The sequence below is a fragment of the Girardinichthys multiradiatus genome, chromosome 3 (assembly GCF_021462225.1).
Source record: "Girardinichthys multiradiatus isolate DD_20200921_A chromosome 3, DD_fGirMul_XY1, whole genome shotgun sequence".
NCBI lineage: Eukaryota > Metazoa > Chordata > Actinopteri > Cyprinodontiformes > Goodeidae > Girardinichthys > Girardinichthys multiradiatus.
Genome location: NC_061796.1, coordinates 27,180,139 through 27,207,769, shown reverse-complemented (window position 1 = coordinate 27,207,769; position 27,631 = coordinate 27,180,139). Strand labels below are relative to the sequence as shown.

The window sequence follows — 27,631 nt, the reverse complement described above, 5'->3', positions numbered from 1 at the left end:
TTTCGATTTTCCACCAAGTTGCCTTATCCTTCTGTACCAAATTTGATCTTTACCTGGTGCTGTATTTTTTGTCTTCCTAAGTCCATAATTTAATTCGACTTTTGTAAATTCAACATTTAACAAATTATGTGTTTCTTCAACACTCTGTAATCAAAGTCCATATTGTCCTCCTGTGTATCCATTCTGAACCATTCACATACCAGTTTATGCCTTTTACCGCTACTTCCAAAAGTAAATAATCTCTCAGTATCTATCTGCTAAAGTCAGGTGATCTCGCGGTTTTCTTTTCCTCTGTGGCGATTTTCCCTCCACAACCTACGTAAAGACTCTTCTTCTCGCTTGTCTTTAAGACGAATATGCAAATAAATGCACACTATCGCCCCCTGCAGTCACAAATTGTAATGGGTCACAGATGGCATGCCGTTAGCTTACCAGCTATAGCAGTGAGCCTGTAAGTCCAAGAATGTATATTATTTAAAATAGTCGAAATTTTAAAAATAAATACTGGATAGACACGTTATTGACTTTACCTGTGATGCTTCACCTGAGCTGGAAGCTCCACCCGGTCCACTGCCATCTTTGAATTTGGAGCATGTTGATTGGTGGAATCGCGGTTCGATTACTCTCCCTTGTGACATAATTTCAACACTTTTCTGCTCGTACCCACAACCTTGTATTCGTGTCCACACCAGTGGACTTCGTATTCGTAGAAATTTGAGTTGTATTCAGAAGACTTTGCACTCACAACTTTTAGATTCATACTCACATAAAAACAACCCTAACCCGCATGGCCGCAGAATTTTCTGTCCAGCATTTTTATTGACATACAAATACGAACAGGGATGGTTAGAATCATGCGCACATCTTTTTGACAGTTAAATTACTCCATAGCAGCGTAGCAACCATGCTGTGGTCTGTGCCAATGGGGCTCCGCACTGCCCCCTAGGCGGCAATACGGAAATTTAGACATTTTTCAAATGAATATGTTGCAATCATATACAGAAAAAATGTATAGAACAGTCAAGTGGACAAAATGATTTTCTCTGATCAATGCCAGTATTTTTGCCTCACCTGCCACCACTGACTGATGCAGAAAACACGGGGTTGATAATAACAGAATAGCAGAAACTGAAAGTTATTTTTATGGATGTTCAAAGTACCAGATAACATCTTTGAGAGTTAAATTAGGTCCAACATTGTTTCCAAAAGAGAGATGTGTGTTTTAAGATTAGACCAGAATTTGGAAACCTCAAATTCTAAAAATAGATGAGTGATTGTTTCACCTTGCTGTTTACAAAAAGTACATAATATGTCAATTTCCACAAATTTTTCAATGAAGACTCTGGGTACATCTTATAGAGCATTTTAAAGTGTACCTCTTTAGTCTTATTTGAAATACTGTATTTGTTATAATGGTAACAATCAAACCTCCTAATTAACATTCTCAATAGATGATCTCCTGGAAAAGTGTGGTTTTAGGGTGGTCCTATGTCTTGTTGCATCTAAGGTCAGTTATTACTGTAGTCCTTTTAGCGCTGTGCTCTTTAAAATTGCGTCACTCAAACGTCATCACAACAGGAAGCATGAGAAGCTGGGCAACAACGCAGGCGTACGGACATAAAGAGCCATCGAAACGCCGAATAGCTCCGTGTGTATTTTAGAAAAGCGGGTTATCTTCTGTCAGCGTCAATGGACGTGATCCAGAAACAATACAACTCAGTTAGAAACAAATAAGAACTAGGCTTATCCCCGCTGTCAGTTCACCTATGATGGAACGGGCGATGGAGCAGCTTAATGTACAGCTCAGTCGACTGACCCGCTCCCTCCGCCGGGCCAGAACCGTGGAACTTCCAGAGGGTAACATGTTCGACTTATTTATTAACATTGTTGCTGGTACAGAGTTCTTTAAAGTGGGACCAAGTTACAAACCAATTCCAAAAGCAAGTATGTTTATAAATCAGATCCCTGACTAAATACTGTACTGGCCGATCAATCATCACACTTTAGTGACGAACTGCAGAAATAATGCAGTTAGATGTGCTCATAATTTTGTTATTTGAATTCTGTAAAAATGCAGCCGACTCCTAAGACCAGACTGGAGGATGAGTGTCTGCCAGCTCAAAAGGAGCGAAGTTATTTTCAAAGTTAAATTTCAGGAGTTGAGGTTAAATTATAAGCTTTGAGTTTAGGAGCAGACGTTGAATTAGCACATCATTGGCACACACAAGGAAACAACAAACCGTGCCCTCTCAAAATCCCAACATTATTGCTTAAGAAAATAAGAAATAATCTCGTTATAGTAATACTAAATAAAATTAAAGCTGCAAGCAGCATTGAAGGCCCTCGCACCTCAGCGCAATTCCGCCTGTGCAGCGATCAGGGAGCCTGGCATCGCCGGCTGCACGCCCCCAACGAGGCCGCCGTTCAATTCCAAATGTCGCCTCTAGGTGGTGCTGTGAGCGTCATGTCATGATCTTCACTGATGCACAATTCTGGTCTGGCGAGAAGTATTCAAAATTTGGGGGAAATCCGACCTTCCAGATGGAAGCTGCACTCACTTGTTTATTAGTGGGTGGGGCTGAAATGATGTCATAAACTGACTGTGGCAAGATGTTCGGCATTGACCTATGATCATGTATACTTCAAGTGGATCCGATGATGTATGAGGGAGATGTAGCCCTTGAAGTGTCCTAGGGGGCGCTACTGATCCAAATTTCAATGTAATCCAATAGAGCTGTTTGGGGGCTGACAAAGATCAACCATATTTATTTTGGAGTGAATCGGACCATGCATGTGTTATTTAGAGCCAATCGTATGGCCATGGTGTGACATCAGAATTCGCCACACCGTCATAGCCACACCGTCATAACCACACCCTCCAGCTAAAGCAGTAAGTACTGGCGACTGTCTTACACCATCATATTATCTGTTACTTGGGACAGTTTCACATTGATTAGGTGAAGAACATCAAAAATTGGCTCTCTAAAGGAAAACATGACACTTCCGGTTCTCAGGGGACGGGGCTTCGATGATGTCAGCATCTGATCAGTGAATATTGTTCAGGACCAGAGACAGATCAATCTTTGAAGGTTTCAGGTCTCTGTGACTTTCCTTGTAGGAGCTGTATCCATTTCGTCTTTTATGGCGAGAAGTCATATTTTGAGGCGTGGCCACGCCCACACGCTTCCATGTATCAAAAAGCTTTTGATAACCTTTGATCCCCAGTGCCTTAAGAGTCTACTGTGTGATTTTCAAGTCTCTAAGTCAAAAGCTGTAGGAGGAGTTGGCTCAGAAATGCGGGATAGAAAGGGCAAATCTGGGGTCAAAATGGCAACTTCAATCCAACATAGCCGACTTCCTGTGGGGTTTGGACCAATGCTTCAAGAGACTTTTTTGTAGGGCTTGAGAAGTTACATATATCTACCAAATTTCACAATCCTCGGTCAAAGCATGGCTTGGGGGTGATTTTTTAAAAGTTTTGTAGGGGGCGCTGTGGAGAAATTAGGCCACGCCCACCAAATATGTCATCAGATTTCTTTTGGGGACTGGACTAGGATCAATCACATTGATTTTGGTGCAGATCCAATGATATATGTGGAAATTAGAGCCAAACGTATGGCCATGGCGTGACGTCTGACTTCGCCGCGCCGCCATGGCCACGCCCTTTTATGAAAAGTCACTGTGCTTCAAACGAAGTTAGACCCACTAGTTATCAGTCACCTGACAGTTTCAAGTTGATTGGGTCAAGAGGGTCAGAGAGGCACCTTTCCAAGTGAAAAAAGTGACTTCTTGTTCTCAGACGGTGTGGCTTTGATGATGTCATCATTTGACTAGATAGGATTGTTGGTGACCTGAGAGGGATCAATAATACCAGGTTTGGTGTATCTCCAGCTGTCAATGGGCAAGAGGCAAGGTGCACCCTGGACAAGTCACCAGTACATTACAGGGCAACACAGAGACACACACACTCATGCATAAATGCAATTTAGAAAGAACAGCTAACCTTCAGTCATGTTTTTGGACTGTGGGAGGAAGCTGGAGTATCCCTTTCTGGAAGGGAACAGTGGCACCAACTGCAGCAATAATTTGTTAATGCTATCAAGTTATTTGAATGAGTAATTTCAGAAAATGATTTATTTTTCTTAATTATAGCAGGTTTTACATCTAAATCATAATGATCTTAACAGGTCTTTAATAACATTTACTGAAACTTGCAGAAAGCCCATTCTGCGCTGTAATAGCTTTTTTTTTGCTCCAGTTGTTGGCATATTGAGGAGTAATTCTCTACTGCAGTAACAGAGATAATAGCAGGCCCACTGGACTAATGCCTTGGATTAGCTCACTTAAAATACTGTTTTTTTTTCTTCTCTATTTTATTATTTAGTGTTTTGTTTGTTCCCCTTATTTTTCTCATACCTTCTCTCCACAGACAATGAGACTGCAGTCTACACCCTTATGCCAATGGTCATGGCTGACCAGCACAGGTGAGAGTCCTGTCTGTAAGCCAGGGTAAAATGTCTTTAGAATAGATGTGTCGAGACATGATTCACCAAATCAGATTATAATGTTTTTATAAGATTTTTATTTCCAGAAAGAATGTATTTTTCTGTCTATTAATTTGGTTCCTTTCTCTGAAAGGTCTGTGTCAGAGTTGCTCCTCAACTCCAAGTTTGATGTGAACTACGCCTTTGGACGGGTAAAGAGAAGTTTACTACACATTGCTGCCAAGTAAGATACTTGCTGCTACTCTGTTCTTATGTGCAAGGAAGCACCAAAGAAATTTGTATCTATTTAAATGACATGACACAGTTATGGCACTTAGGAAGCAGTGAGTTATTTTCTACATCACTTCTTGTTACAAGGGGAGCTTAGTAACTGTCAGGGACATGTAAAGGCAACGTTAATATGTTTACCTCTTTTCCTTCCTTCATTGTACATTGAGGGAATTGAAACACAGATGTGAGTTGTTAAGATGTTTTCTCATGTTCATTTTAGCTCTGCATGGCAACCTTTTGAGGATGTTTAACATTTCATTTGAATTTCTTGGGAAGATTTTCTAACGAGGTTCCGTTTTAAATTTTCAAGCAAGAGAATAGTTGAAATGAATATAGTGAAGCCAAGTGAACCACTGTGTCCTGCTCTTCTCTGCTGACCTGAACCTTTTAATGACTTAAAGTACACACAAACATACATGGTAAAACGCCAAAACAGCCACCATAGGGCCATATCCAAATTTCTGACTATTTAATTCAGGTAATTTTTACCTTCATGTCCAGATATTCAGACTCTTTTTCACATTACATCCACATATTGTATTAGATTTTATTGGTATTTTATGTGATGGACCAACACAATGTTGCACATAAGAAGGATAAGAATATATTATTTCACAATCTTTTACAAATTAAAACCTGATAAATCTATTTGTATTCAACTCCCTTGGTGATACCTGTAAATAAAATCCATTGCAACCAACTGCCTTCAAAGGTTATCTGATCTAACTATAATTAGAGTCCGGTGTGTGATTTAATCTCACTAAAATTGCAGCTGTTTTGTGTAGGCCTAGTTTTGTTAGAGAACATTCATTAAGAAACAGCACCATAAAGACCAAGGAACACAGCAGATGGGTCAGAGATAAAGTCCTGGAGAAATTTAAAGCAAGGTGTAAAACAATTTCTCAAGCTCTGAACATCTTACCGAGCTCTGCTCAATCCATCATCTTAAAGTGGAAAGCGTTTGGCACAACTGTAAACCTACCAAGACAAGTCCACCTAAACTGACAGGCCGGATACACACAGAGATGCAGCCAAGAAGACTTAACAGAGATGGCCTGGAGTTATGAGATGTGTTTGCAAAGTGCCAAAATCCATGTAGGGGACACAGGGGTAGGTGCCAATATTCAGTGGTCACTGGGTTAGGGACGGGGTTCAACCTGGACAGGACAACACGGAGACACACAGGACAAATGACCATGCACGCACACAGTCATACCAAAGCAATTTAGAGAAACCACTTAACATAAGTCAGGCTTTTAGACTGTGGCAGGAAGCTGGAGTACCCTGAGGGAACCCATGCAAAGGGAGAACATGCAAACTTCATGCAGAAAGACCAAGGCTGCGATTCGAACCCAGGATGTTATTGCTATAAGTCAAGATTTTTAAGAACTGTGCCACTCTTTTATCTGCTGTAGAAGATATAACAAAAAAGCATAAGAGATAAAAAGCATTAAAACTTGTATAAAAAAGCAGAAAAGACAAAGTAAAGAGCGAGCATAACATGGCACATAAATCGTAATGCTGGTAGAAATCCTAGGAAAATGCAAGACTAACTAAACATGAACATTAACTCATTATTGAAAAAGGAATCGAGTGACTGAAGCCACCACAAATGACGAGGAAGGTTATTCCATTGCCCGTGGGGTCACAGGTCAGACTGTGGAACGCTTGATCACCTTTATGTTTAGGGCATGTTTAGGAGTCAGGGAGGTGTGAGAGGCGAGGTGGATTCAAATGTCTTTATTCATACTTGAACAATAAACCACTAGTCACTAGGTGGCAGCAGTGCTCAAACAAATTAACAGGCTGCCTGTACCAGTGGATGAAGTGCACAGCTCTGGTGTAAACAGAGCTGATGGTGGAGAGATGGAGAAGTTTGTTGTCACAGTAAAAAGAAAAATGGAGAATTTGCCACTGGTAAGAAATGGGGGTAAACATAAAATCAGAAAATATGACGAAGCCTACCTTGCCCATGGATTTACCATTAATATGGTTTGAAATGAGGAAAGACCCGTTTGTGTTTTGTGTTTAAAAACTCTGGAGGCAAATAGCATGAAACCAAATTAATGCAGCACCTGGAGACTTTACACCCCAGTTATACCAGTAAGTTATCGGACTTCTTTCATCAAAAACTCAATGAGTATTGCCAACAGGCTGGCCATTTTGTGAGCACGGCATCAGTGATAGAAAATAATTGAGAACCACTGTCCTAAACTAATTTCTTTGCCCAAAACACCACCTCTTGCATTAACCGTCCTGAAGAAAAGATGTCCTGGTTCGATGAGTTGAGGAGCGGAGTTGTCCGGTCATCCACATGTGGTCTGAACTGAACACAAAGGCACGTTGCGGCTCCTTCAGAGTAGCCCTCGCTAACTGGACGCAGAAAGACATGCAATGCTGCAGTCCTGTTACCTTCTCTGCTTCAATTAGAGCTGCTGTGTAGAGTTCTCTGGGACAGAGGTAGCTTCTGTAGGCCTCAAAAAGAGAAGTCAAGCTTGTCTTAATTACCCTCTTTTTATTAATGAAGGCTGCCTACTCAATCAGCAGATCATTACTTTATGGATTCAAGTTAAAGAGATATGCCTTCTTGCCTGCAAGGAGACATTTGTGCGTGGTGTCTCTCCATGTGGCCTGGAAGAGGCCGCCATGTTGGAACACGGTGTTTTTGTTCAGACTTAATGATGTCACAGGGTGTCAGCTATGACTCATCCTCTTCCTGGGCTGGGTTAGGCGTAGGTTACTGTCATACTGAAATGTTCAGAGTCCATGTTCATCTATGTTGTAACCCATGGCTGGGGTTCCAACAATCCAGCTCTTGAAATAGCAAGGGTTGACGTCTTTCACAGGCTCAGCAGTTCTTTAAATCGTAAGCCTGTGTGTATTTTTTGTTTTTGTTTTTTTTCCAACTGCTTTACTATCTTACATGCATGAACATCGGAGGTCTTGTGTGTAAATATTTAGCTAGGGTGATCTAGGAAATGAATAGTAAAAAAGTGAAGCGATCACAGAATCATTAATTAAACACCTAGTAGGGACAGACTCAGAAGTAGTTTATATGTTAAAAATGACTGAAATATAGTCACTGAAATGAGCTTAATTTGTCTACAGCTTATTAGGAAAAACATCCAAAATAAAGATCAAGCCCTGAGTTTGTCCTGCTGTGTGAGTTTGACCAGATACATGCTGCAGAAAGTTAAAAAACTGTCATAATGTAAATGAGTTCTTTGGCAGTTTTACATAATATGTCCTCAATATGAATGTTAAAATCCCTAACTATAACAATCATTGAGTAATAATTGAAGACAGAAAGTCCTAGAAATCTAAAGGGAAGATGCTGCAGAACCAGGAGGATGATACATTTAAATAAAACAAACCTATTTAACTCAAATAAGTCATAAGAGCTATTGGAAATCAACTGACATAAAGATGTGTTTGTAAAAATCACCACAGTTCCACCGCCTCTGCCTGTTTTTATTAGTCTGGTCATTGTCCAGCAGTACGATGACCCTAAACATACAGCCAGAGCTGCACCTGCCTGATTTAGATCTAAACACATTTGTTAGAATGGCCCAGTCACAAGTGAAAACCTGTTGCTGGGTTTGAAGGTTTGTGTTGAAAGTCTGCATTCAGTTTGACTAAGCTTGAGCTCTCTAGATGCACAAAGCTGGTAGAAACCTACCCAAAACACCTCTAGCTATAAATGTACACAATGGTGGTTCTACCGTTTTTTATTTGTTCCTTTCACTTTGCAAATATGCACTATTTTCTGTTGGTCTGTCAAAAAAAAGCTCTACTTAAACATTTATGTTGTACTTCGACCAAAATCTGAAAGGCTTCTGGGGTGTCAATACTTTTGCAAATTGCTGTGTGGCTGTGTGTCAGTAACTGGCATGCATTGCTTCTGGTTGTTTCTAACTGATGTATCTGTCAAAAGATACTCGAGCAAATCTTCTCTGAGCAAAGATGATAGCATTGTGGCTTGAGGTTTCAGGCCTGACCCACCCATAATCAAGTGGGAGATGCATTTATTTTCTGACTAAATAAGGTAAATCTTATTAATCAAAAAGTTTGAACTCTAAGACTCTGACCATGACACATACTGAGTATTGAGTATTATGACCCTTTTTTTTTTTTTTTCCAGCGGTTGTCTGGTTCGTCTAATTATGAACGTTTTATGTTTTTATGCAGCTGTGGGTCAGTGGAGTGTCTTGTTCTACTGCTGAAGAGAGGAGCCAATCCAAACTATCAGGACATCTCGGGCTGTACCCCTCTGCACCTAGCTGCTAGGAATGGGTAGGGAAAAAACAGCTAACCGTGTTTCACACATCATTCACCTTGGATCATCCATTCATCCATACGCTTAGCAGCTTTCTGGATAATGGTCATGGTGTGAACCAGCTCCAGGATATGAACAGTGGGGAGAAAAAATATTTGATGCACTGCCGATTTTGTAGTTTTTACCACTTGCAAAGCATGTAGAAGTCTTTCATTTTTATCATAGCTACACTTCAACTGTGAGGAATGGAATCTAAAACAAAATCCAGAAAATCACATTGTGTGATTTTTTTAAAGTAAATAATTAGCATTTTATTACATGACATAAGTATTTGATACATCAGTACAACACAACTTAATATTTGGTACAGAAATCTTTGTTTGCAATTCCAGATATCAGACGTTTCCTGTAGTTCTTGATGAGGTTTGCACACACTGCAGCAGGGATTCTGGACCACTCTTCCATACAGATCTCCTCCAGATCCTCCAGGTTTCAGGGCTGTCACTGGGCAATACGGACTTTCAGCTCCCTCCAAAGGTTTTTGATTGGGTTCTGGTCTGGAGACTAGCTAGGCCACTCCAGGAACTAGAGATGCTTCTAGGGGAGCCACTACTTAGTTGCCCTGGCTGTGTGCTTTGGATCGTTGTCATGCTGGAAGACCCAGCCATGACCCATCTTCAATGCCCTTACTGAGGGAAGGAGGTTGTTGGCTAAGATCTCCTGATACATGGCCCCATCCATTCTCCCCTCAATACGGTGCAGTCGTCCTGTCCCCTTGGCAGAAAATCATCCCCAAAGAATGATGTTTCCCCCTCTATGCTTCACTGTAGGGATGGTGTTCTTCAGGTTGTACTCATTCTTCTTCTTCTTCCAAACATGGCGAGTGGGGTTTAGTCCAAAAAGCTCTATTTTTGTCTCATCATCTAGATCATCATTGACAAACTTCCGACAGACCTGGACATGCGCTGGCTTGATCAGGGGGACTATGGGTGCGCTGCAGGATTTAATCCATGGCAGCATAGTGAGTTACTAATGGTCTCCTCTGAGACTGTAGTCTCAGCTTTCTTCAGGTCATTGACTAGGTCCAGCTGTGTAGTTCTGGGCTGATCCCTCACCTTCCTCATGATCATTGATGCCCCACGAGGTGAGATCTTGCATGGAGCCCCAGACCGAGGGAGATGGATCGTCATATTGAGCCGGTTGGAGTTTGTTTGATTTTATGTGTGGACAGGTGTCTTTTATACAGATAACGAGTTTGAACAGGTGCAGTTAATACAGGTAATGAGTGGAGAACAGGAGGGCTTCTTAAAGAAGAACTAACAGGCCTGTGAGAGCCGGGATTCTTACTGGTTGTTAGGTGATCAAATACTTATGTCATGCAATAAAATGCTAATTAATTACTTAAAAATCACACAATGTGATTTTCTGATTTTTTGTTTCAGATTTCGTCACTCATAGTTGAAGAGTACCTGTGATAAAAATGAAAGACTTTTGCATGCTTTGCAAGTTGGAAAACCTGCAAAATCGGCAGTGTATCAAATACTTGTTCTCCCCGCTGTATTATTATATATATTATATAATATTAGAGACAAGTCTCAGCTTTATAGACATGTTTTAAGCATGTTGCTCAGGAGAATAAATTGTGATTAAAGTGTATTGACACCGATATTTGACTTACCATTTCCTCTACTATTTCCTCAGACAGAAGAAGTGCATGGGGAAATTATTGGAATATAATGCTGATGTCAATATCTGCAACAATGAGGGCTTGACTGCTGTGAGTTGTGTGTATTCCTCTGTTTGTGGTAATGATGTTTCACTTTGTTAGCAAAATGCTCACCTTTCCAAAGAAATTGATGGTTTTAACTTCTAACTATTAGAATACAACTGTTTATGTGATCTTCTGCTGCAGATCCACTGGTTGGCAGTTAATGGGCGAACAGAGCTTCTGCATGATCTGGTCCAGCATGTGTCTAATGTGGATGTGGAGGATGCCATGGGACAAACTGCTTTGCATGTAGCGTGTCAGAATGGACACAAAACAGTAAGCCAATTAAAGGAATGTTTGATAAATTGGTGTAACAGGGTTTAGGTTACAGTTGTTGGTGAATATGAACACATGAAATCTTAGTACAGACACCCAGAGAAATCGAATAGTGTCTATAATCAGATGATTTTTTTAGCTTGACTGCCCTAATCACTGATAGACAGGTTGTGCCGCTTTTTAATTGACAGTACTGGATCCGAAGGGCTCCACTCCACTTGGTCTCGGTCTACTCGGCAAGGAAGCTGTTGCGTTTCCATTGACTCACTGCAGGCTGGAGCTATACCTTGAAGCCCCGCCTCCAGACATCCAGCACAGGTCTCCGGGGTCGGGGCTCGAACTTAGAACAGCTGCGTCAAGGGTCGCCGTATATGGGTTGCACGATCTACAGCTAGGCCACATGCTGTTATTTTAAGTTATTTTGGGCCCAAAGTTATTTTTTATGTATTATTTTGAGCGCTTGTCAGTGGACTTTCAAGCGCACAACCACAGCCTTGCACAGGGTTATCAAAGAAACTTTCTTATTTCTATATGGACTGTTGCATGAACTGTTTTTATGGTTGTTTTGGTTTTATTTTGTGTATTTTGAGCAGGTGATTTTAATATGTGATCAGCTGGTTTAGGATGTTATTAAATACAGCGCGCAGCCTGTGTGTCATTCAGAAAGCTGACATAAACTTTTTTTTTTTTTTTTAGCAGGCATGGTTTATTCTTTGCAAATAGTAAAACTAGATTTCCGTTTGACCCACTCCAGCAATTGTGGTCCTTTATATTATTGCAGTCGGTCTTGAGTTTGATTAACTTTTCCCTGCACTACCTCTTCGAAAACCTTCTAATTTCTCCTGGTCCCATGGCCAATCAGAGAATAGCAGTCTGTTTACATCATGTGTAGTTGCTACTCAGTCCCGATTGTGCATTTGAGAAGGTGGTAAAAATGCAGGTACCGGGCCGGATGAAACGGAAGTGGAAACATTTGCGAAGCGGGCTGAGTGGAGTGGAGAGAAGCTAGCCTAAATGGAGCCTGTAGGGGCTTTAGAAAATTTGTTTACACTGACAACACTCTTTGGTGTAGAAGTTATAGTGTAGAAGTTGTTTTATAGCAACTGCTCTCTCACACATATAGGGAGAGGTCACCTCTTCTTATAATAGAAATCATTAATTGCCGCTCACAGCAGGAATGTTGAATTCTATTAAATATTTTTCTTGAAGAAAAATTAGGATCAACAAGAATTCAAAGCTTTACAAAACCCAGATATCAAAGATCAACCACAAATCTAAATTTTCACTGTTCAATGATGGGTTTTCATAGTTTGAAAATGATTATGTATCTCTTGGCAAGTTGATTAGCTGTAGCAGTTATTTGTTTAAGGTAATTGCCATCACCTTTACTTCTTGGCTTTGTGTTATTGGATACAGAGATGCTTCAGACTGTTAAACTCTCTAAACCATGGGTGCCCAACTCACATGAATGTCTCATTACCAGGCCTCTGCGAGCTGAATAACATGCTAATAAGGAAATTCAGCCATTTGATTCAGATGTGGTGGAGAAGGGATACATCTAAAGGTTGCAGAATAGTAGGTTTTGAGGACTGGAGTTGGGAACCCCTAGTCTAAACGTTGGTTTTTACAAAAGTGCTGAAAGGCAATTTAACAATTTTAGAGCTGGGAAATGTCTTTGATTTCTTTTAATGCCCTGATTTTGTAAAGTCTTAGTGCGACTATAGCATTAGGCCCAGCAGAAACTGCACCAGCTTCCACCAGTCCTTTCAGTACATTTCTTGCCGGCATTGATGTAGGATTAGATTTTCTTATGAGAGATGTTTCCCAGGATGTGATGTGAAAATGAGCTATGTCTGTGCAGACGGTGTTGTGTCTTCTCGACAGTGGAGCTGACATCAACCGGCCTAATGTCTCTGGAGCCACACCTCTTTACTTTGCTTGCAGGTAACAGAAAAATGTGATGTGCTTGCCATTAGGGCTGACTTGGTTTTAGTGTGAAATCTTAGCTACTGCTGGTGCAGTAGGTGCTTTGCTGCAAGCCTCTCCCAATTCCTCTCCACAGTTTTTTGCTCCTACTCCCAAATGTCTTTTTAACAAACCAAAATGTGTATTTTAGCAATAATCAGATAGATCCAGTTTTTCTTATTGGGACAAAGCTTGTCTTGTGTTATTCCTTAGCCATGGCCAGAGAGACACTGCACAGATCCTGCTCTCTCGTGGTGCCAAATACCTTGCTGACAAAAATGGAATCACTCCTTTGGATCTCTGTGTGCAGGTGGCTATTTCATCTTAATTTACTGCAGGATAACAAGTTTTACTTTTTAATTTCTTTTGCTACTGTTGTTACATTTAGGGTGGATATGGGGAGACCTGTGAGATTCTTATTCAGCACCATGCTAGATTGTTCCAGATGCTAATCCAGATGACACAGAATGAAGACGTCAAAGAAAATATGGTAATGTTTTTTTGTCTAGAGTCGCTGAAAAGCAATTTTACATGAATTTTATGTACATAGCTTTGACTCGTCCCTCATGTCTTTTATATAATGCTTCCAGATTACTAGACGTATTGTTACCATTTTCTTTAATGTTTTCTTCAATTGTTTTTAAAGAGTTCCTTATTGTAATATATTGACAAATGTGGAAAAAGATGCAGCATTTGTTCCAATTTCCAGTGTAAAAATATGAAAATCTTACTCATTTTGACCCACAAAGAATACTATTTTATAACCAAAGACTTTTCAGCTGAAAACATAAGATACATGTAATATCTGCAGGATGACACAGGAAATTCTTTTTTTTCCTTCTAGATATAGTTTCTCTGTATAGGTAGCTTTTTTTAAAGCCTAACAATTTTCATTTTGTTTCTTGCCTACAGAAACCTTGTATTGACTTCCATTTATTGCTATAGCCTAACCCTTACCCTAAACCTAACCCTTACTTTTATATACCTTACCCTGAACCTAACCCTTACTTTTATATACCTTACCCTAAACCTAACCCTTACTTTTATATACCTTACCCTAAACCTAACCCTTACTTTTATATACCTTACCCTAAACCTAACCCTTACTTTTATATACCTTACCCTAAACCGTACCTAAACTCAATTTATACCTTAGTTCTAAACCTAACACATTTACCATTTTGCCTGGTGTGGACCAGGCAAAATGGTAAATGTCCACACAATGTTGGTATCCCGTCAGGGATTGATCCACACAATGTTATACAATCACCGGCCACTTTATTAGGTACACCTTGCTAGTACCGGGTTGGACCCCCTTTTGCCTTCAGAACTGCCTTAATCCTTCGTAGCCTAGATTCATCAAGGTACTGGAAACATTCCTCAGAGAGTTTGGTGGCGTTGACACGATGCTCAAGGGGCCCAAAGTGTTGCAAGAAAATATCCCCCACACCATTACACCACCACCAATCTGAACCGTTGATACAAGGCAGGATGGATCCATGCTTTCCAGTTGCTGACGCCAAATTCTGACCCTACCATCCGAATGCCGCAGCAGAAATCGAGACTCATCAGACCAGGCAACATTTTTCCAATCTTCTATTGTCCAATTTTGGTGAGCCTGTGTGAATTATAGCCTCAGTTTCCTGTTCTTAGCTGACAGGAGTGGCACCCGGTGTGGTGTTCTGCTGCTGTAGCCCATCCACCTCAAGGTTCGACATGTTGTGCGTTCAGAGATGCTCCTCTGCATGCCTTGGTTGTAACGAGTGGTTATTTGAGTTACTGTTGCCTTTCTATCAGTTCAAACCAGTCTGGCCATTCTCCTCTGACCTCTATCAACAAGGCATTTGCACCCACAGAACTGCCGCTCACTGGATATTTTCTCTTTTTCAGACCATTCTCTATAAACCCTGGAGATGGTAGTGCATGAAAATCCCAGTAGATCAGCAGTTTCTGAAATACTCAGACCAGCCCGTCTGGCACCAACAACCATGCCACGTTCAAAGTCACTTAAATCACCTTTCTTCCCCATTTTGATGCTTGGTTTGAACTGCAGCAGATCATCTTGACCATGTCTACATGCCTAAATGCATTGAGTTGCTGCCATTTGATTGGATAATTAGAAATTTGCGTTAATGAGCAGTTGGACAGGTGTACCTAATAAAGTGGCTAGTGAATGTATATACATGCATGCGCGCTCACACACGTATACATACATACACCATTCTGTTTTGTTGTGTAGAAAGACTGGATAAAAGAGAAGTGAAATGGCAGTCAAGGTTTAAGGAAAATTGTAACGGAAAATTGTTACTGAAGCCAGCTTTAAATTATTATTAGAAAGTATGCCTTCTTAGCAGATTATAAAGTAATAGTTATACTTTATGTATTGTTTGTGTAGCTCAGGCAGGTTTTGGAGCATGTCTCTCAGCAGAATGACATTCACTACCAGAGGGTTTTGACCAGTCTTGCAGAAGTGGCTACAACTAATGGACACAAGCTTCTGAGGTAAAATTACATATTTGCAATGTTGGTTTGTTTCTAATATGTTGCATGCACAGTGGCATGAAAATTATTCACACCTATTGAATCTTTTCACATTGTGTCATGTTACAGTCACAAGTTCATAGTATTCTATTGGGGTTTTAAGTGACAGACCAACACAAAGTGTCACATTATTGTAAACTGACAGGAAAATGTTTGGTTCTACAAATTAGTTTGAAAGCCACTGCAACCCTACCAAGTCATGGCCTGCCACCTAAAATTACAGGCCACAACAAAACAACATTAATCAGAGAAGCAGCCAGGAAGACCCATGGTAACTGGAGGAACTGAAGAGATCCATAGCTCAGGGGGGAGAATCTTTTGACCCCACATCTATTAGTAATGCACTCCACAAATCTGACTTTTGTGGAGGATTGGCAATAAGAATGCTTTATGGAGTTTGTCACAAATCTTTTGGGGAAACAGCAAACAGACGAGACCGAAATTTATCTATTTTTGCCTAAATATAAAATGCTATGTGTAGCAGAAAACTAAAACTGCATATTACCCTGAACAAACATCCCCACTCTGAAATATGGTGTGAAACATCAAGCTCTGGGGATGCTCTTATTTAGCAGGGACAGAGAAGCTGGTCAGAGTTGAGGAGAAAATGGCCCCTAATAATGGGTCTCTGACTCCATTCTCCAAGAGGGCCCCCCACAGGGTACCACAAGGGAAACAGTTGAATGCCTTCTCCAGGTCCCCAAACAAATGTGAACCGATTGGGCAAACTCCCATGAACCCTCGAGCACCCTGTAAGAGCAGAAGTCATTGATTAGCGGACCAGGGTCCGGATGCAGACCCACGCAACCTAATTTTAAAGATTTATATATTACTGTATGCTGTCCAACAGTGTCTAACTTCACTGCATCTCGGGGTTAATATGGTATAGCCTTGCAGGGCGTCTGGCCCCTGGCTGCATGTGATACAAGTCAGGCAATGAGCTGCTACCCTAACCGCAAATACTTTTCTCATTTACTATGTAGATATAGACATTTTATTTCTGCCGGCTGCTGCGTCTGAATTTCGGAACAGCTATGTGGGTCAGCAACATTCTGGTCCACACGCCAAGCCAGCTGGTGGCAGTCATGCAGCACATCATTTTACGCCAACCACCAGAACACGACAAAGAAGAAGCTGTGCAGGTCCTTGAGCGCGGGTTGCTAAGTTACCAGCTTGGGAGCTCCTGCTTGCTGATAGTACAATGACTTGGTGGTGCGCAGATGCTGAGGTCTCCACCTTTGCTACCCGGTCCTCTTTGCACCGGTCCCTCATGGTTTTCCCTGCAGGTGGTGAGCCTACTTGGGGATGTCCTTGCGTCTCTCGTTCGGGCTTTGCCAGGCCAGGCTCCGCAAGGAATAACCCGGCCACTGGGCGCTCGCCGCCGAGTCCTGATCCCAGGCCTGGCTCCAGAGTGGGACCCCGGCTCCCCCATACTGGGCGACGTCATGTGCCTCATTGTAGTAGTCCTCATGAAGGCTTCTGAACAACTCTTTTCCTGACCCCTCACCCAGATCCTGTTTGGCTTCGGAGACCCAGGGGCATTTAAGCCCGGGACAACAGAGCCTCTAGGACAATTCGAGCACTCAAGGAGGGGTTACTGTAACTCTTTTTTAAAAAATTGTTATTTAATTTTTATTTTTAATTTGAGTGAGAACATAAACATCACATTTCACATATCAATTATTTTATAGTTTTGTAGTAGAGGAGGCAGGCAAAATTAAAACACACCTTTCCCTTCTCTTTTCCCCTATCATCCATCACTACACTTCCTTCTTTACTATTTTGGTAAAGAAGGAAGTGTGTCCCGCCGGTGTACTTGTGGTTCTCGGTATCCGGGGCTGGGTGCTTTGGTGTGTGCTGGTTCACTCCTGGTGGCAGCTTGCCGGGGCCTGGACCTCTGGGCTCTGTCGGGCCTCTGCTTGGGGAGTGATATGTCCCGGGGTCTTGGGTGTCTGGGTCCATGGCTGGATCTGCTTGTGCGTAGCTGGCTGCCGGCGGGGCCTGTGGGTTCGTCTCTGCAGCTCCCTGGGGCTTCGACACTGTGGCTGCTGGGTGGTTCCCTTGGGATTCTCTCCTGCTCCTCTGTGGCGGTGGTTCTCCTGGGGTTCCTGTGCTCTGGGGGGCCTTTGAATGTCTGTGGCTTGGATCTCCTCCGTATCTGTCCAGGGTCCAGGGGGGCGAGTTTGTGGCTCCTCACACTCACTATTGCATATTTTTATGAAGACGCCTTGTATACACAAGCGTATTCACACACAGACCCACAGGTGTTTAGATCCAGGTGTTAACAGATACACAAATGTTCTATATTCTATATTACCACTAAATACATCTTGCATTGATAAGTTCCGTGTACTTTTCGGTAAAAAAAAACTGGTAACATTAACGTTTCTGCAGGTGTAGAAGCAAGCAGGGTGTTATCTTGTATTCTCTTCATCCTTCTTTCCTCCATTCTATTCTCCTTCTTTCCCCTTTTCCTTTTTGCAACCCTTTCTCTCTTTCATGCTTTTTTTTTTCCTTTTCATTTCTGTCTCCTTGTCCATAAAACTGATATAATCCCAAAGCAATTTATAATAAAGTTTCTTTTTATAAATATCAAGCAGAACTTTAAAGCGTTAGCTGTAATGCTACAAATATGTTGGGCTTTTTCTTGGCACTCAACAACAATTCTGAGCGCTACTCTGCTGGACAGGACACAGTTAAAGAAAAAAAAAAAAGATCTGCATTTTCTCTAATATTAACTGGGATCTCTTTCTCCCCAATACTTGTTTCTATTGGTAATTTAAGTGCAGAAATTTCTGTCTTTCCATCGGGCTACATATTCAGAATTTATTTTCCATTCCTTCAGATCTTGATTTGGAGCACAGTTAAACATAAGGGTTTGAGGTTTTTTTTATATTTATTTTATAGCCAGAACACTGACCAAATCTATAAAAAAATCCTCATTAAATGTCCAAAAGATTCCCCTGGGTTGGATAAGTATACCATTATGTCATCTGTGAACAGACTTATAATATGAAGCTGCTGATTGATGTCTATTATAATAAAGGGACTTTGAATTATTATAGAATCCAAATTTCTGTAATGTTAAATGTAAAAGTTCACAGTTAACTCTATCGAATGGCTTTTTGGCATCTAAACAAATTAATGCTGCTGGGAATTTATTTTTATGAATCTTGTACATAATGTGTATTGTCCTCATTATGTTGTCCTGTGTTTGTCTGCTTTTAACAAACCCAGTCTGGTTCCTCTATCAGGTCTGCTGCAAAAGTTTGTAGTCTGTATGAAATTATGGAGGTGTAAATTTTGTAATCAACATTTAGAATAGAAATTGGTCAGTAATTCTGGCAATATTCCTTATCCTTCAGTAGAATTGATTACTGCAATGGTGTCTTCACAGGTTTGCTGAAAACGTTGATCAGAACGCTGCTGCCCACGTCCTCACTAAAACTAAGAAAGTGGAGCACATCACCCCAGTTCTAAAGTCCTTTCAGTGGCTCCCTGTATGGCTCTCAAAGAATAGACTTTAAAATACTTCTGTTAGTCTATAAATGGGTTAGCCAATCACATGGCAGCAACTCAATTTAGGCATGTAGACATGGTCAAGACAATCTGCTGCAGTTCAAACCGAGCATCAGAATGGGGAAGAAAGGTGATTTAAGTGACTTTGAACGTGACATGGTTGTTGGTACCAGACGGGCTGGTCTGAGTATTTCAGAAACTGCTGATCTACTGGGATTTTCACGCACTACCATCTCTAGGGTTTACAGAGAATGGTCTGAAAAAGAGAAAATATCCAGTAAGCGGCAGTTCTGTGGGCGCAAATGCCTTGTTGATGCCAGAGGTTAGAGAAAAATGGCCAGACTGGTTCGAGCTGATAGAAGAGCAATAGTAACTCAAATAACCACTCGTTACAACCAAGGCATACAGAAGAGCATCTCTGAACGCACAAATCTCTCCACAAATCAATGAATCCCATCTCATTCCACGTGCCTTTCACAAATTTTGATATTTACATTTTTTGTTTCTTTTCTGACTAGTTGGATCTAGGTTATAATCCATTTTTACATTCCAATCCTTAGCACAAATGCATATACCTTCAGCTTCAATTGCAATAGTGCCAAGGAAGGATTAAAAAAAAATCTTTGTTACTCTCAGGTGGGGCATATATGTTACTCAGTGTTGTTGTTGTTTGGTCAATTAACCCTTTTATCATAACAAACCGGCCCACTTCAATCTTTGATTTCCCTTTTACATTTAAACTCCACTAAATTAGATATAAATTTTGCCACCCCCCTTTTCCAAGTGTTTGAATGTGAACTATGGAACCTATTCTTAAACCCAAATCTTCTGAATTTTTCATGATCTGTATTTGACAGATATGTCTCTTGCAGGAAGTTTATTTGTGTCTTTTCTTTCTTAAGTTTAGTAATAATTGTGGCTCTTTTAACTGGGTTTCCTAAACTGTTTACATTTAAAGATAAGAAATTATATTCTTTTGTTTTAGTATCCATAAATGGCTATAATAAAATTAACCATATAGTGTCCCATCCACAGGCTTACAAATGAACATTTCCGTTCTTTCCTTAATCCCTGCAGCACATTGTTGGCTTCATGGCCCCATGTTTCCATCTCTTCCGCGTGTGTCATTACAGCATTTATCTTCTCATTTTTCTCCGTTGTTATGTTAGCAAGTTTCTGATTGATGTCTTCTCTAAGTTCCCACACTTCATCTCTCTTTTGAGTTGTAATATCATCTTTGAATGATTTCAAGTCTCCTTCCTGACTTCTTTATCTTCTTTGCTTTGGGTATTTGGGTTCCCTTTCTTTTTTATCAAGCCCCTGCTCATATTCCAATGTTATGGATCTTATTTTATCTCATTCCTCAAGTTCTAGGCGGAGTTTATCCATAATATTAAGTTGGCGTGAGGGAGCTACCTTTTATATGTCCATATTCTCCACCATCATACCGGAGATCAAACTCGTTTTTAAAACCATTTATGTTTCTTAGCAATTCAATTATGCACCACTTTGTGTTGATCTAGTACATAAAATCCTAATAAAATACCTTGAAGTTTGTGGTTATAACTTAAGATATAAAATGTTTTATACAAAAATACAAGCCCCATGTTTCTGTGGTGACCATCACAAAAAATTAAATAGTAAATTTATGTATATATTTTCAAATGTTTTCATGGTTGAATGAATTGATTAGATATATATTTTTGTCCATCTGTCAGTCTGTCCAGTAGTTATGAAGCTCAGATGAAAAGTCTTCTGAGAATTGTTCGCATTTTCTGCCACGTGTTCCGCCTTGGGCCTTCTTCACCCAACAATGGTAACGATATGGGCTACAATGGGAACAAGACGCCTCGAAGCCAGGTCTTTAAGGTAAGTAGGAGGTGCATATCTAGCTAATATAGTATGATCTGTTTAAGGCACTGACACCACATAACGTAAAAATTAGCCGTAATATAAAAAGCCGTGCCCCATGTTAAGGAGATTCCATTTATACCAGTTGACATTGTTGCAAGGTGTCTGATTCTCCAAAAGGCAGATTATTTAACTGCAAGCATGTTCATTTCTTTTAATTCAAGATATTCTATGAAATGTGTTTATAGTACCATCTCAAATTCACTTCACCACACCTGAAAGCACTGTTACATACACTAATAGTTTCTCACTTTCTACTAATTGTTCTCTAATTACGAACCTTGATGGTAGATTTTCAAAAGTCAATGTCAAATAAGGCAATCTTGCCACTTTTTTTTAGCTGTTGTCGCTGCTAAATGTTTAAAACGGGGCCTTGTTCCCCAGCCAGAAAATCTTTTCTATTTCTTCTCCCTGTAGCCACTGACGGTGTGTTTATAGGGATTTCTGACCCTTCACACTGGATTTGTGAGGTATCGATGAAATTTGAATATTAGGCCCCACAGGTTGTCTGAGACATACTGACATTTTCTGGGATTCAATATCTGATCCTTTTAAATATTTTATTGCATAGCAATATCACACTTTTGTCTTCCATCTGTCCTGTGACCTCCTGGTTGAAGCGGTGTTTGACATCTATATGCAGATGCAAGCACTGTGACAGTGTGAACAGAAACTGCTTGTATAAATGTCCAGGGAATGCTGTCCCTTGTCACAACTTTAATACTATTATTGTATTATTAGTAAGCAAACTGTTTCTTAAATATTGGTACTTTTAATCAGTAGAACATCTCTATATAATGTGCATTATACAGTGCCAGAATCCATTTCTCTCTCAGTTTGTGAAAAAGTTTTCCTATTATGTTTCTTTTTCTTCTTTTATGTACAGCACTTTGAATTGTCTTGCTACGGAAATGTGCTACATATATATACAGGTCCTTCTCAAAATATTAGCATATTGTGATAAAGTTCATTATTTTCCATAATGTCATGATGAAAATGTAACATTCATATATTTGAGATTCATTGCACACTAACTGAAATATTTCAGGTCTTTTATTGTCTTAATACGGATGATTTTGGCATACAGCTCATGAAAACCCAAAATTCCTATCTCACAAAATTAGCATATCATTAAAAGGATCTCTAAACGAGCTATGAACCTAATTATCTGAATCAACGAGTTAACTCTAAACACCTGCAAAAGATTCCTGAGGCATTTAAAACTCCCAACCTGGTTCATCACTCAAAACCCCAATCATGGGTAAGACTGCCGACCTGACTGCTGTCCAGAAGGCCACTATTGACACCCTCAAGCAAGAGGGTAAGACACAGAAAGAAATTTCTGAACGAATAGGCTGTTCCCAGAGTGCTGTATCAAGGCACCTCAGTGGGAAGTCTGTGGGAAGGAAAAAGTGTGGCAGAAAACGCTGCACAACGAGAAGAGGTGACCGGACCCTGAGGAAGATTGTGGAGAAGGGCCGATTCCAGACCTTGGGGGACCTGCGGAAGCAGTGGACTGAGTCTGGAGTAGAAACATCCAGAGCCACCGTGCACAGGCGTGTGCAGGAAATGGGCTACAGGTGCCGCATTCCCCAGGTCAAGCCACTTTTGAACCAGAAACAGCGGCAGAAGCGCCTGACCTGGACTACACAGAAGCAGCAGTGGACTGTTGCTCAGTGGTCCAAAGTACTTTTTTCGGATGAAAGCAAATTCTGCATGTCATTCGGAAATCAAGGTGCCAGAATCTGGAGGAAGACTGGGGAGAAGAAAATGCCAGAAGTCCAGTGTCAAGTACCCACAGTCAGTGATGGTCTGGGGTGCCGTGTCAGCTGCTGGTGTTGGTCCACTGTGTTTTATCAAGGGCAGGGTCAATGCAGCTAGCTATCAGGAGATTTGAGCACTTCATGCTTCCATCTGCTGAAAAGCTTTATGGAGATGAAGATTTCATTTTTCAGCACAACCTGGCACCTGCTCACAGTGCCAAAACCACTGGTAAATGGTTTACTGACCATGGTATCACTGTGCTCAATTGGCCTGCCACCTCTCCTGACCTGAACCCCATAGAGAATCTGTGGGATATTGTGAAGAGAACGTTGAGAGACTCAAGACCCAACACTCTGGATGAGCTAAAGGCCGCTATCGAAGCATCCTGGGCCTCCATAAGACCTCAGCAGTGCCACAGGCTGATTGCCTCCATGCCACGCCGCATTGAAGCAGTCATTTCTGCCAAAGGATTCCCGACCAAGTATTGAGTGCATAACTGTACATGATTATTTGAAGGTTGACGTTTTTTGTATTAAAAACACTTTTCTTTTATTGGTCGGATGAAATATGCTAATTTTGTGAGATAGGAATTTTGGGTTTTCATGAGCTGTATGCCAAAATCATCCGTATTAAGACAATAAAAGACCTGAAATATTTCAGTTAGTGTGCAATGAATCTAAAATATATGAATGTTAAATTTTCATCATGACATTATGGAAAATAATGAACTTTATCACAATATGCTAATATTTTGAGAAGGACCTGTATATATATAGCACATTTCAGTAGCAAGACAATTCAAAGTGCTGTACATAAAAAAAGAAAAAGAAACATAATAGGAAAAGTACATTGCAGTGGCATAAAGGTAAGTAAATGATTAACGAGAATAAAAACTTGAATAATTTAAAAGATAATAAAAAATAAATAAAATAAAATAAAATGAAAAGTTAATTATAAAGTGATTGATAAGAAAATGAAAGGAAAGTTGGACTGAAAACTTAACTAATAATGTTTAGATGGCACAGTGACAGGCCACTCTAAACAAATACGTTTTTAATCTTGATTTAAAGCAACTTAGGGTTTTGGCGCTTTTACAGTTTTCTGGGAGTTTTTTCCAGATCAGTGGAGCATAAGAACTAAAAGCTGCTTCTCCATGTTTGGTTCTGGTTCTGGGTATTTGAGCCAGAAGACCTGAGAGGTTTGGGCAGTTGATACACTGACAACAAATCTGTAATATATTTTGGTGCTAAACCATTCAGTGATTTATAGACTAACAGAAGTATTTTAAAGTCTATTCTTTGAGAGCCATATGGGGAGCCAGTTTAAGGACTTTATAACTGGGGTAATGTGCTCCACTTTCTTAGTTTTATTGAGGGTGTGGCAGCAGCGTTCTGGATCGACTGCAACTCGATTTTTTCAGTAGACCTGTGAAGACACCGTTGCAGTAACTAATTCCATCAAAGATGAACGCATGAATTAGTTTTTCAAGATCCTGCTGAGACATTAGTCCTTTAATCCTGGAGATGTTCCAGGATTAAAGGCAATAGAAGGTGACCTTGTTACTGTCTTTATGTGCCTCTGAAGGTTCAGGTCTGAGTCCATCACTACACCCAGGTTTCGAGTCTGATTGGTGGTTTCTAGCTGTATTAACTGAAGCTGTGTGCTAACTTTTAAATGCTCTTGCTTTGGTCCAAAAATAATTTCTTCAGTTTTGTTTTGATTCAGTTGAGAATTCTGGCCCATCTCCTCTAAGCATTTACCGAGTGCTTGAATGGGTTCATAGTCACCTGGTGACATTGTAATGTAAAGCTGTTTTTTAAAGTCTGAGTTAGGGGGAGCATGTAGATATTGAATAGAAGGGGCCCTAAGATGGGTCCTTGGGGAACACCACATGTGATTTTTGTGCTCTCTGATGTAAAGTTACCTACTGACACAAAAAAGTCCCTGTCCTTCAAGTAGGATTTAAACTAATCAAGTGCTGTACCAGAAAGGCCGACCCAGTTTTCCAGGCGCTCTAATAAAATGGAGTGATCAACAGTGTCGAATGCTGCACTAAGGTCCAATAATACCAGCACTGTGGTTCTTCCACAATCTGCATTTATACGGATGTCATTGAGCGACTTTCACTTTAATTGGAGCAATTAAATCAATGATGTCCGAGATTTTAGAATGAAAGTTATCTACCAGCTCATCTACAGTGTTACAGGGCAAAGTGGAGGTAGAAGAGTAAATTTGGTTAAAGGTTTCAGCAGCACTGTCCTTATTTCATCCGACCAATAAAAGAAAAGTGTTTTTAATACAAAAAACGTCAACCTTCAAATAATCATGTACAGTTATACACTCAATACCTGGTCGGGAATCCTTTGGCAGAAATGACTGCTTCAATGCGGCGTGGCATGGAGGCAATCAGCCTGTGGCACCACTGAGGTCTTATGGAGGCCCAGGATGCTTCGATAGCGGCCTTTAGCTCATCCAGAGTGTTGGGTCTTGAGTCTCTCAACGTTCTCTTCACAATATCCCACAGATTCTCTATGGGATTCAGGTCAGGAGAGTTGGCAGGCCAATTGAGCACAGTGATACCATGGTCAGTAAACCATTTACCAGTGGTTTTGGCACTGTGAGCAGGTGCCAGGTCGTGCTGAAAAATGAAATCTTCATCTCCATAAAGCTTTTCAGCAGATGGAAGCATGAAGTGCTCCAAAATCTCCTGATAGCTAGCTGCATTGACCCTGCCCTTGATAAAACACAGTGGACCAACACCAGCAGCTGACACGGCACCCCAGACCATCACTGACTGTGGGTACTTGACACTGGACTTCTGGCATTTTGGCATTTCCTTCTCCCCAGTCTTCCTCCATACTCTGGCACCTTGATTTCCGAATGACATGCAGAATTTGCTTTCATCCGAAAAAAGTACTTTGGACCACTGAGCAACAGTCCAGTGCTGCTTCTCTGTAGCCCAGGTCATGCGTTTCTGCTGCTGTTTATGGTTCAAAAGTGGCTTGACCTGGGGAATGCGGCACCTGTAGCCCATTTCCTGCACACGCCTGTGCACGGTGGCTCTGGATGTTTCTACTCCAGACTCAGTCCACTGCTTCCGCAGGTCCCCCAAGGTCTGGAATCGGTCCTTCTCCACAATCTTCCTCAGGGTCCGGTCACCTCTTCTCGTTGTGCAACGTTTTCTGCCACACTTTTTCCTTCCCACAGACTTCCCACTGAGGTGCCTTGATACAGCACTCTGGGAACAGCCTATTCGTTCAGAAATTTCTTTCTGTGTCTTACCCTCTTGCTTGAGGGTGTCAATAGTGGCCTTCTGGACAGCAGTCAGGTCGGCAGTCTTACCCATGATTGGGGTTTTGAGTGATGAACCAGGCTGGGAGTTTTAAAGGCCTCAGGAATCTTTTGCAGGTGTTTAGAGTTAACTCGTTGATTCAGATGATTAGGTTCATAGCTCGTTTAGAGACCCTTTTAATGATATGCTAATTTTGTGAGATAGGAATTTTGGGTTTTCATGAGTTGTATGCCAAAATCATCCGTATTAAGACAATAAAAGACCTGAAATATTTCAGTTAGTGTGCAATGAATCTAAAATATATGAATGTTAAATTTTCATCATGACATTATGGAAAATAATGAACTTTATCACAATATGTTAATATTTTGAGAAGGACCTGTAATGGGTTAGCTGCAATAGACTGTAATGTCTTCAATCCTAATTTAAAGGATGCCAACAGTTTTTGCACATCTCAAGTTTTCAGGCAGTTGGTTTCAAAGCTGAGGAGCATAGAACCTAAATGCTGCCTCCCCTTGTTTAGTTCTATTCCTTGAAACACAAAGTAAAGAGGTCTCAAATGACCGGGGGGAGGGGGTTTCATAGTTCATACCTGTTCAGATCCAACACCATTCAGTGCTTTATAGACCATCAACAAGATTTTAGACTCGATCCTTTGAGAAACAGGGATCCATTAAGGGGATTTTAAGACAGGTGTAATGTGATTATTCTTTTGATGTTGGTCAAGGCAACAGTATCTAAAAAGCTGCTGCCTGGTAGATTATTTTTACCCAGGCTTGTTGAGATACAATTAGTAATATAATTTTGTAAGTTAATTTATTGATAGACTTACAGAGGTTGGACAATGAAACTGAAACACCTGTCATTTTAGTGTGGGAGGTTTCATGGCTAAATTGGACTAGCCTGGTAGCCAGTCTTCATTGATTGCACATTGCACCAGTTAGAGCAGAGTGTGAAGGTTCAATTAGCAGGGTAAAAGCACAGTTTTGCTCAAAATATTGAAATGCACACAACATTATGTGTGACATACCAGAGTTCAAAAGAGGACAAATTGTTGGTGCATGTCTTGCTGGCGCATCTGTGACCAAGACAGCAAGTCTTTGTGATGTATCAAGAGCCACGGTATCCAGGGTAATGTCAGCATACCACCAAGAAGGACGAACCACATCCAACAGGATTAACTGTGGACGCAAGAGGAAGCTGTCTGAAAGGGATGTTCGGGTGCTAACCCGGATGGTATCCAAAAAACATAAAACCAAGGCTGCCCAAATTACGGCAGAATTAAATGTGCACCTCAACTCTCCTGTTTCCACCAGAGCTGTCCGTCGGGAGCTCCACAGGGTCAATACACACGGCCGGGCTGCTATAGCCAAACTTTTGGTCACTCATGCCAATGCCAAACGTCGGTTTCAATGGTGCAAGGAGCGCAAATCTTGGGCTGTGGACAATGTGAAACATGTATTGTTCTCTGATGAGTCCACCTTTACTGTTTTCCCCACATCCGGGAGAGTTACGGTGTGGAGAAGCCCCAAAGAAGCGTACCA

General features: G+C 40.9%; 1 protein-coding gene across 1 annotated transcript in view; it reads left to right on the top strand.

Annotated features, from left to right (window-relative positions):
* Nucleotides 1-1,590: 1,590 nt before the first annotated feature.
* hace1 (HECT domain and ankyrin repeat containing E3 ubiquitin protein ligase 1) overlaps nt 1,591-27,631 on the top strand; it is a 93,114-nt gene continuing 67,073 nt past the window's right edge. The window contains exons 1-11 of the mRNA XM_047361806.1: nt 1,591-1,857; nt 4,430-4,484; nt 4,639-4,728; nt 8,964-9,068; nt 10,753-10,828; nt 10,964-11,095; nt 12,957-13,039; nt 13,274-13,370; nt 13,449-13,550; nt 15,456-15,562; nt 20,839-20,989. Of these exons, the coding sequence (XP_047217762.1) occupies nt 1,767-1,857; nt 4,430-4,484; nt 4,639-4,728; nt 8,964-9,068; nt 10,753-10,828; nt 10,964-11,095; nt 12,957-13,039; nt 13,274-13,370; nt 13,449-13,550; nt 15,456-15,562; nt 20,839-20,989 (1,089 nt within the window). The 5' untranslated portion in view covers nt 1,591-1,766. The remainder of the gene's footprint in view (nt 1,858-4,429; nt 4,485-4,638; nt 4,729-8,963; nt 9,069-10,752; nt 10,829-10,963; nt 11,096-12,956; nt 13,040-13,273; nt 13,371-13,448; nt 13,551-15,455; nt 15,563-20,838; nt 20,990-27,631) is intronic.